Here is an 11,071-nt window from a genome sequence, read left to right on the forward strand (position 1 = left end):
CATTCCTACACCCTCTGAAAAAGTTAACGATCTTCCTGGCTTGCAGCATTTATTTTTATTCCTACTCCCTCCGAAACAGTTTTTCCCCTGCCCTAAGTCTTTGCAGGCTTGGTTTCATTCCTACTCCCTCTGAAAGTCTTTTTCAGCCCTAACCAGGGGATAAAATAATGTGCTGAAACTGGCCAGACTAAGCATGCTAGCCAAATGAATAACCTGGTAGGTAGATTTCCCCCCCCCCTATTTTCCTCCCCCCCCAAAATAAGGTGCGTCGTATACTCCAAAAAATATGGTACTGATACTGTTTTCTCTCCAAGTCAGAAAATCTGTGTCTGGCTATACCATTTCAGTCTTTCAGTCTCCACCCTCCCCATCCCAGAAAATCTGCAGGTGAGGGGTGAAGGCTGGATAAATGCACAGGATAGCTCTTGTGCCAATTGAAGCCAATCACTTTGAAGCCAATTCATTTCAGCTCTTCTGGGACTATGGTGGGCCTCTCTATATGTAGGTTTGGTGACAGAGGAGGAAGAGAAACAGTGGTTCAGGCTTATTTCCTCGGGGAAATCAAAAACCTACCTTCACAGGTCATCAGATGGCAGCAAAAAGCCACCAGTTTAATCCTGAGGCATCCCAATGTCTCAAAAGTAAACGAAGCTGGTTCCCATTTCAAAGGTTTCTCCTTTGTTACATCTCGGTTACCCTAGTTACATTACTTATCACTAGAATACCATCTGCTGGAATACTTTACATGAATCTTCAGAAGAAGATACTGTACATTATAGAAGGGCAAGCATAATGTTGGCATCCTTCCTGATGTTAGATAAATGAACCTACAATTTAAGTCTAATATGTTTGAATGCGCAAGTGTCTATCTTTCTCTTAGTTCTACCCACTTAACCAATTCCATTGAGTACTTTCCTTTCTTAAATCTTCTTACTCATAGTTTTTTAATCTGTTAAACAACAATGCTTTTAAGATAGACATTCATATATAGCTAGGTTGTGATTAATGCCAAATTCAGGATAATACAATATTTAATTTAGAGCAAATTGTAAATTGATACCAGGTTGCATGTAATCTGTTTGAAAATTCAGCTAGTTGCACACAATTACAGTTGGGGTTATAGACATAACTCTTTATGTGTACAAAATAAAAAAAATAGAAGATTCCGTCAGAGGAAAACAATACAAATTCAAAAAAGCTTAGTTATTACATTGGAACAAATGCGATGCAGTTGAACCCTATGAAACTGGTCATAGCAGTGCTAAAATGAAATGAGATCTTGGAATGCCTAGAAATAAAAAAAGTAAAGTTGCATCAGCTGTTTGTGATTTGCAAACAACAAGGAAAAGAATTATTGCAATGATAGAAACAACATATTTTAACTACAGTACAGTATATGGACTGCCAATTGCAGTTAGTATGAATACTGGCATTTCAGATATGCATTAACATATACTTTTTATGTTCAAATTTTTTCATTGCCTATTTTTGCTGAGACCAATTATCATAGTTTCCATAGAAATATCACTTTGAATAGCGCTAATTTGAATAACGCAACCATTATTCATTTGAATTCATTATCCACACTAATCAAGATCTAGATCTAATCCATAGCTCTAGTGTCAAATCTACAGTGTTCCCTCGATTTCCGCGGGGGATGTGTTCCGAGACCGCCCGCGAAAGTCGAATTTCCGCGAAGTAGAGATGCGGAAGTAAAAACACAATTTTTGGCTATGGACAGTATCACAAGCCTTCCCTTAACACTTTAAACCCCTAAATTACCATTTCCATTCCCTTAACAATCATTTACTCACCATTATTACTGGTACTCACCATTGAATAAGGCACTTAGTGATCCTGATATTTATAAACATAATTATTTATTAACAATAATTATTTTTTTTGTTATTTATTTGCAAAAATTATTAGTTTGGCGATGACGGATGACGTCATCGGATGGGAAAAACCGTGGTATAGGAAAAAAACCGCGAAGTAGTTTTTAATTAATACTTTCTGAAAAACCGTGGTATAGGCTATTCGCGAAGTTTGAACCCGCGAAAATTGAGGGATCACTGTATTAGAAACCAATTGCATATTTGTGATTGAGGTGGAGAAAAAATGGAACTTTGATTTTGGGGTTTTATCAATTAGATAGGTTTATTGTTATAGAAATGGCTAGTTTATACTATAATTTAAAAGATGATGTTTGATGCTTTTATCTTATTCTACTGCACCAAAGGGAGTTGGAAGTCAGTGCCTTTTTCCCTCTTTTCCCTCCTCTATTTTTCCTACTATTTTCTTTTGTATTTTTATATTTTATTTTATAAAAAGAAATCAATTGCTTATTCACTGAGCATATTTCACAAAGACAGGACAATTCATCAATCTTCCTTTAGTCAAGATCAGTGATGGGGAAGCTTTTTCTGCTCAGGTGCCATAATGCTGAGCGTGCGCTCTATCATGCGTGCCCACATCCATAATTCAATGCCCTCCCCCCATGCATGTGTGCACAACTCCCCCATGCTGCCCCCCATCCAGGGATGGGCTGCTAGCCGGAATGCTAAATTGAGCTCGGCACCGCGGCTCATGAGTGCTTGCGGGGCCAGCGCAATATTGCTCCTGCACCTATGGAGATAGCAAAATCATACACAGAGCCTCAGGTGCGTCTATGTTTTGGCATGCACGGAAGCAAAAAACCCACCGAAACATGGGCGCACCTGCGGCTCCGTGCGTGACTTTGCTTCCTCCACAGGTACAGAAGCAAAATGGCGCTGGCCACACAAATACTCATGAGCCGCCATGGCGAGCCCAATTTAACATTCCAGCTGGAGCCTGCCCCTGTCGCGGTTTAACAAAATTGATTAAAGTCTGTTAGGACCTTAACACCGCGGAGCCGATGGACAGAAGCCTTATTCATTTGTTCAAAGCAAGATATTTTTATTATAAAAACAGAAATAAAACAAGTCTCGAGGGACAACTCAAAAATACGTCTTTACATGATGGAGGATAGAAAAAGAAGAGTATAGAGAACTGAAGAAGAAGGAGGAAGTGATGTGAGATTGGCAGGATATTACATCATAATAGGAGGATCTAATAAGGCACACACAGTTAACACTTTCATTACTGAATGTCTTTTATTTATTTATTCATTTATCAGATTTGTGTGCCGCCCCTCTCCGCAGACTCAGGGCGGCTCACAGCAATAATGATACAATGTAACAAATCTAATATTTAATTAATTTATAAAACCCCAATTTATAAAACCCTTTTTTCTATCCTCCATCATGTAAAGACGTATTTTTGAGTTGTCCCTCGAGACAGGTTTTATTTTCTGTTTTTATAATAAAAATATTTTGCTTTGAACAAATGAATAAGGCTTCTGTCCATTGGCTCCACGGTGTTAAGGTCCTAACAGACTTTAATGAATTTTGCTAAACACCATACATGTGCACAGGCCTCATTGAAGCCTATGGTCTTCTGTTAGGCCTGGAAGCTTTCCTGAAGCCTAGGGAAGACAGAAACAGCCTCCCCCACCCTCCGGAAGGCCAAAAAATCAGCTGGAGCCCTGGATCTGACATAGAGCAATGCTTCACGTGCCCTCAAATATGGCTCCCCGTGCCACAGGGTCACCATCACGAGTCTATATCATTGGTGTCAAATTTGCCTTGTGACGTATGACCTTTGTGGAGCACGGCCTGTATGTGATGCATCCGGCCTGCAGGGCGTCAGTTTGACATCTCTGGTCTAGATATTGGTTCCTAGTGTTCACTGATCAAAGAAATTTATCCTGCTAGTTTCAGTACCTAGCCTTGGTGTAGTTGCCATTATTAGATACGAAACCGATTTATTTAATTCAGTTTTTAACTTCTGTCATTTCCCTTTTCCTCAAAGACGACGTGACATTATAATTTATGGGAGGGCTGAAATGGGTACCAGACAATTAATGATTAATAACCTTATGAATAACATTCCATGTGTCTCAGCATATAGTCATGCTGACCATGTGACCTCACAGGCATCTTCAAACAACACTGGCTCGCTCTGCTAAGAAACTGAGATTCTTGGCCCTCTAGAGCAGTGTTTCCCAACCTTGGCAACTTGAAGATATTTGGACTTCAACTCCCAGAATTCCCCAGCCAGCAAATGCTGGCTGGGGAATTCTGGGAGTTGAAGTCCAAATATCTTCAAGTTGCCAAGGTTGGGAAACACTGCTCTAGAGTCAGACACGAAAGAGAGTGCCTGTTGCCATGGGTGCTTATGCACATGTTTTGGGAATGTCTAGTAGTGCAAAAATTCTGGAAAGAGTTGCAAGAGGAAATTAAGAGGATGTTAAATATAAGCTGGACAATTACAAAGGGAATCGCAGTATTAGTAAAAAGGAGTGAAATTGGAGAATTTAGAGAAATTAAAGAAGCAGCTATAGAAAGTGCCCAAGCGGTGATAGGTTTAGGTTGGAAGGATGCAACAAAATGGACAATACAAAATTGGTACCGGTACATAGTGGATCCCATTCAGTTTGAAATTATGGATATAAAGATGAATATGGTTAATGAAAATAAATGGTGAGATGATGGGATAGGGTTAGAGGTTATACGGTTAGTAGAATTGAAGACCAAGCTGTGAAGAATAAGTTAGAATTACTTTTTTTATTTGTTTGTTTGTTTGTTTATTGGATTTGTATGCCGCCCCTCTCCGTGTTTATAATATGTAAACAAACATATTGATCTTAGTTTAAAAGGTTGTATATAAAGCATACCCTCATTTTGGTGGTGGGGTTTGAATGTTGTCTGGTGGTGGGTGCACAGATCACTGAGCCCTGTGTTATATGTTGTGTGCATGGTTTTTGTTAATACAAAATTAATAAAATTTATTATTAATAAAAAACAAAGTCAGACACAAAAGGACAGAGGAAAACCTTTATGCTATGAACAAGTAAGGGCTCAGTTTCGTGCAAAATAGCAGTGTTCATATTTTTTAAATGTTCACATTCACATGGAATGGTAATAACGGTCACTGGCTGTGCCTTAGCATCTAGAACAGCTTTCTTTAAACATGACATTTATGCTGTCTTTGACTTTTGTGGCAAAAATGCTTGAGATGTAGAGCCCATCTTTAATAAAAGAAAACAGGACCAGTGTGTATTCACACAAAGATGAAATGATGTGTGCAGTGAACCAAAAAGTCTGTAAAACACAAGCAGTCAGGTTGCTAGGCTCGGGAATTTATTTCTTCCTACCTAAATCTGCCTTCTGTATGTAATGGTATACCAAGGGGCCACCAAATGGACATGTCTTCTAAGCCAGTGTTTCCCAACCTTTGCAACCTGAAGATATCTGGACTTCAACTCCCAGAATTCCCCAGCCAGCATTCGCTGGCTGGGGAATTCTGGGAGTTGAAGTCCAAATATCTTCAAGTTGCCACGGTTGGGAAACACTGTTCTAAGCCATGAAGCCTGTGCTAAAATATATTTTCGTTTTCCGGCGCTCCATGGTTTTATTTTTATTATAAAATTCCCCTTTCGCTGCTGCCATTTTTAAAACTTTTTTTAAAAAGTAGCCTCCAGAATGAGCTTTTCACTCTCTTTGCTACTCCACCTCTTCACAGCTATTGATATCTGGAGCACAAAGTCTTGAACAGTTGGAGATGGTGCCACTAAAGGAGCTGCCTGCTTTTGTTTTATGAATATTCTCGTTTGCAGGAGCTGCAAGGTCTGGCCCAGATTACAAAAACCTCAGAATACCTTATGGCGACAGTGCAACAGCGGCATGAAAAGAAGGCGTTCTGGAATGGAAGCACTATTGCCACATTGCGTAAGTCTTGTGGCCCCCTCTTTCCTATAAATGTCCACTCCCCTTCCTACACTGCTCTTTCTGAAACCCGCTTTCTGATGTTTAAATGTCCAATTATGGCTAACTTTCTTAATCTGAAGCTTCTCGTTGCTCATCCAAGCAACTTCATCAATCAGAGCAAATTTAGAAACATAGAAGTCTGACGGCAGAAAAAGTCCTCATGGTCCATCTAGTCTGCCCTTATACTATTTTCTGTATTTTATCTTAGGATGGATATATGTTTATCCCAGGCATGTTTAAATTCAGTTACTGTGGATTTATCTACCACGTCTGCTGGAAGTTTGTTCCAAGGATCTACTATAATATTTTCTCATGTTGCTTTTGATCTTTCCCCCAACTAACTTCAGATTGTGCCCCCTTGTTCTTGTGTTCACTTTCCTATTAAAAACACTTCTCTCCTGGACCTTATTTAACCCTTTAACATATTTAAATGTTTCGATCATGTCCCCCCTTTTCCTTCTGTCCTCCAGACTATACAGATCGGGTTCATGAAGTCTTTCCTGATAAGTTTTATGCTTAAGACCTTCCACCATTCTTGTAGCCCGTCTTTGGAGCCGTTCAATTTTGTCAATATCTTTTTGTAGGTGAGGTCTCCAGAACTGAACACAGTATTCCAAATGTGGTCTCACCAGCATTCTATATAGCGGGATCATAATCTCCCTCTTCCTTTAGTCAGTCAAAGAGTCGTTGGAAGGTGCCAACTCTTGCCACACCACTTTCAATTTATTTATTAGATTTGTATGCCGCCCTTCTCCAAAGACTCGGAGCGGCTCAATGTCTCAGTGAACACTCAATTATCCAGACCAAAGGTGTCTTAAAGGTTGAAGCTTAGTACTGGGGACAATACATACATTTATGGGAATAAGGTCGCTGACCATTTCAATAGCTACTTCTGTTCAGTTTTCTCAGAAGGCAGCTTACAATATAATGCTATGGATGGATATAGCATTGCTTCCAGCTGTATGGATTCAGCTCCAGTGATCTTAGAGGCCGATGTCTTAGAAGAACTTGAACGATTAAAGATAAATAAGGCAATAGGTCCAGATGGCATCCATCCGAGAGTTCTCAAAGAACTCAGGTGTGTGATTGTAACCCCCCTGACTGATTTGTTTAACCAATCCCTTTTAACAGGTGATGTTCCTGAGGATTGGAGAATGGCCAGTATTGTGCCTATCCACAAGAAGGGCAGTAAAGAAGATGCTGGTAACTACAGGCCAGTTAGCTTGACATCAGTTATAGTTAAAATGATGGAGACTCTACTCAAGAAGAGGATAAATCAGCACCTAAAAACCAATAACTTATTGGACCCAAATCAGTATGGCATTACTGAAGGCAAATCATGTCAGACTAATCTCATTGATTTCTTTGACTATGTCACAAAGGTGTTGGATGAAGGTGGTGCCATGGATATTGCCTATCTGGACTTCAGCAAAGCATTTAATACAGTTCCACATAAGGAGCTGATAAAAAAGTTAGTGAAAATTGGACTTAATCCCTGGATAGTTCAGTGGATTTGCAGCTCGCTGAAGCGTAGACATCAGAGGGTTGTTGTTAATAGCAAGTATTCTGAATTCTGAGCAGAGACTGGTTACAAGGGTCTGTTCTGGGTCCTATTCTTTTTAATATGTTTGTGAGTGACATTGGGGAAGGTTTGGTAGGGAAGGTTTGTCTATTTGCCAATGACTCTAAAGTGTGCAATAGGGTTGATATTCCTGGAGGTGGCAAATATGGCAAATATTTAGCTTTACTAGATAAATGGTCAAAGCAATGGAAACTGCAGTTTAATGTTTCCAAATGTAAAATAATGCACTTGGGGAAAAGGAATCCTCAGTCTGAGTATTGCATTGGCAGTTCTGTGTTAGCAAAAAACTTCAGAAGAGAAGGATTTAGGGATAGTGATTTCTGACAGTCTCAAAATGGGTGAACAGTGCAGTCAGGCAGTAAGGAAAGCAAGTTGAATGTTTGGCTGCATAGCTAGAGGTATAACAAGCAGGAAGAGGGAGATTGTGATCCCGCTTTATAGACCACTGGTGAGACCACATTTGGAATACTGTGTTCAGTTCTGGAGACCTCACCTACAAAAAGATATTAACAAAATTGAACGGGTCCAAAGACGGGCTACAAAAATGGCGGAAGGTCTTAAGCATAAAACTTATCAGGAAAGATTTAATGAACTCAATCTGTATAGTTTGGAGGACAAAAGGGAAAGGAGGGACATGATTGAAACATTTAAATATGTTAAAGGGTTAAATAAGATTCAGGAGGGAAGTGTTTTTAATAGGAAAGTGAACACAAGAACAAGGGGGCACAAGCTGAGGTTAGTTGGGGGAAAGATCAGAAGCAACATGAGAAAATATTGTTTTACTGAAAGAGTAGTAGATGCTTGGAACAAACTTTCAGCAGACCTGGTTGGTAAATCCACAGTCACTGAATTTAAACATGCCTGGGATAAACATATATCCATCCTAAGATAAAATACAGGAAATAGTATAAGGGCAGACTAGATGGACCATGAGGTCTTTTTCTGCCATCAATCTATGAATCATGGCAACTGGACCAAACTTTGTTAATCTGAGGCGCCTCGTTGCTTATACAAGCAATTTCATCACTCAGAGCAAAATTAGGCAGACATTCAGAAAGCATCTCATTTTTCTGACTTTTCATCCCTTTCTGATGCTTTTTAGCATGTGGTGAGGTGTGAATTATGAGTTGGGTGCTTTTTTTGACCTACCTTAATCCTGGGGGTGGGGGAGCTCTTTTCCTCAGGGAGGGAAATGTAGGGAAGGTATGATGGGCAACTAGGAGAAAAGGACATGTAATGTATAGAGAGAATTTGGTTTAGCCTGGATCAAGTTGATGAAGAGATAGAGCGAAGCATGAAAGGCTCCCAGGCACCTTCACCTTTTGCTCTGAGTAAGCTGACCTTTTCCTTTTTCAGCCTCAAAGCTTGAAGAATTGAAGCAGAAATACAAATACATCCTTGCCACCCTCAAAGACTCTCAGAGATCCTAAAACAGATGAAAGGGCTGCAAACTGTAGGTTATTTTTTGATTAAGGAAAAAATGTTTCTTCCTGGGATGTCAATGAGGACCTGATTTTTGTTAAATATATTTTCTAAAGTTTTTTGTGAAAAATTAAAAAATAAAGTTTGTCTCTTTCAGAATGAACATTCTCACTCACACTTCCTGGTGGTTGTTTTTTTTCTCTTAAATTTGTTGAACGTCCTTTAATTCCTAATTTCCAAATAGCACTAGTTTGATCAGAAAGCCCCTTCTCCCTTTTTGGTACATTTGCATCCCTACAGCTAGCATCTTGTGAGGAATAGGCTTCTACCTCTCTCCCTTTAAAACTACATGCTAGGTATTTCCTTATGGCTGAAGACCTTTTTTTAAAAAAGCCAAATCCCTTGAAGGACAATTTTTAGAATTCCCAATCTGCTCTAAGGAGATCATTATCTCCTAATGTTTTGACTTTGCAGGATTAAAACTGTGCAGTTAATGGATTGAAAAGCATTTCAAATGGTCTGGAGAATTTTCCAGCTTCTGAAGTTTAATTTTGTTGAAACTCCAGTTGAACTGTATAAGAGGGAGATTATTTGGACAATTGACATAATTGCTCCTAATTGCCTTCTCTTGGATGGATAAGAGTTCCCTTGGTTTTCTGGGATCTTAGAGCAATGAAGCATTTGGGTAAATGACTCGAAGGATGGTGACTATCATGGGATCAATGGGATCAAACACAGAGCCCACTTGAGTATTGGAGGATTGCTCTATTACAGAGGTCTTCAAACTTGGCAACTTTGAGACTTGTGGACTTCAACTCCTTCATAGCTGGTTGGAGAATTCTAGGAGTTGAAGTCCACAAGTCTCAAAGTTGCCAAATTTGGGGACCTCAGCTCTCTTCTTTTTCCTTCCTATCAATGTATCAGGCAACTGCCAAGTTCGCAGTGTCACGTCATCACACAATGTATGTGACTTTTTCCCCCTTCACTAAACCGAGGGTGGCCAAGATTATGAAGCATCCGGCCCGTGGGCCATGTTTGACATCCCTGACATGTTTGACATCCCTGCTCCAGATGATTAAATGGCTATAGGGTCATTCTTTGTCAAGTGGGCCAGGTGAAATTGAAGCCTTATATGATCGAAAAAAGTGCTCTTTCTGATGAAATAAAAAAGGAAGATGATTGAAGGTGAAAAAACAAAGAGCAATAGAAAAAAACCTGGCTCTTTCTAATGAAGATAAAGGCGATGAAACAGAGCTCTCTTCAATCTTCATTTTTATTTCATTAGAAAGAGCACGTTTTTTTCTATCATATATGCTGTTTTTGTGATTTGCATTGGAAAAAACTCCGAGTCTACGGAGAGGGGCGGCATACAAATAAAATAAATAAATAAATAAATAAAATAAATTATGATACCATTTTTAACTCAAGATCAAAACAAAAAATAGCACATTGGTAATAGTCCTCAAGTAGAGCCCCCAAATTATCTTCTTAAATGGCTGCGTTAATTACCAAGAAAACTAAAAGCTGGCTGGTATCCCAAAGCTTAAGACAGGTCCCCAACCCCCAGGCGCAGCAGGCTCAAGTCCAGGCCATGGACTATTCACAATGGGGCCGTGGGCCAAAGCACACACATGCCCATGCAGCTCAACTCAGGCGAGCGGAGGATCTGTGGCACAGGTGCACGCAGCTCAACTAACACAAGCAGTGGGCAGGGGCGCATGTACTTGTGTGCCCAGCTCAACTTGGAGTCAAGCTTTGTTTGTGTGCATGTGGCCTGGCTTCTCTCTACCCAGCCTGGCCACCAGATTGCAAAGATTGTGGACCATTGCTTTAAGACAGTGTTTCCCAACCTTGGCAACTTGAAGATATTTGGACTTCAACTCCCAGAATTCCCCAACCAGCGGATGCTGGCTGGGGAAGTCTGGGAGTTGAAGTCCAAATATCTTCAAGTTGCCAAGGTTGGGAAACACTGCTTTAAGACATAGAACAGTGATGGTGAACCTTTTTTTCCTCGGGTGCCAAAAGAGTGCCCACACCTATAATTCAATGCCTGGGGAGGGCAAAAAGAAGCTTTCCTCACCTGGAGGCCCTCTGGAGGTCAGAAACGGCCTGTTTCCCAAGTTCTGGTGGGCCCAATAGACTTGTGTCTCACCTTCCCCAGGCTCCAAAGGCTTTCCTGGAACTGAGGGAAAGTAAAAACACCTTCCCCCCCCCCCCC

General features: G+C 40.2%; 1 protein-coding gene across 1 annotated transcript in view; it reads left to right on the forward strand.

Moving 5' to 3' along the window:
* The window catches only part of HAUS7 (HAUS augmin like complex subunit 7), a 33,074-nt gene extending 24,058 nt beyond the window's left edge, over positions 1–9,016 (forward strand). Inside the window, exons 9-10 of the mRNA XM_070741378.1 lie at positions 5,699–5,810; positions 8,788–9,016. Coding sequence (XP_070597479.1) covers positions 5,699–5,810; positions 8,788–8,861 — 186 coding nt within the window. The 3' untranslated portion in view covers positions 8,862–9,016. The remainder of the gene's footprint in view (positions 1–5,698; positions 5,811–8,787) is intronic.
* Positions 9,017–11,071: the final 2,055 nt, after the last annotated feature.

The sequence above is a fragment of the Erythrolamprus reginae genome, chromosome 2 (genome assembly GCF_031021105.1).
Source record: "Erythrolamprus reginae isolate rEryReg1 chromosome 2, rEryReg1.hap1, whole genome shotgun sequence".
In the NCBI taxonomy this organism is placed as follows: Eukaryota; Metazoa; Chordata; class Lepidosauria; order Squamata; family Dipsadidae; genus Erythrolamprus; species Erythrolamprus reginae.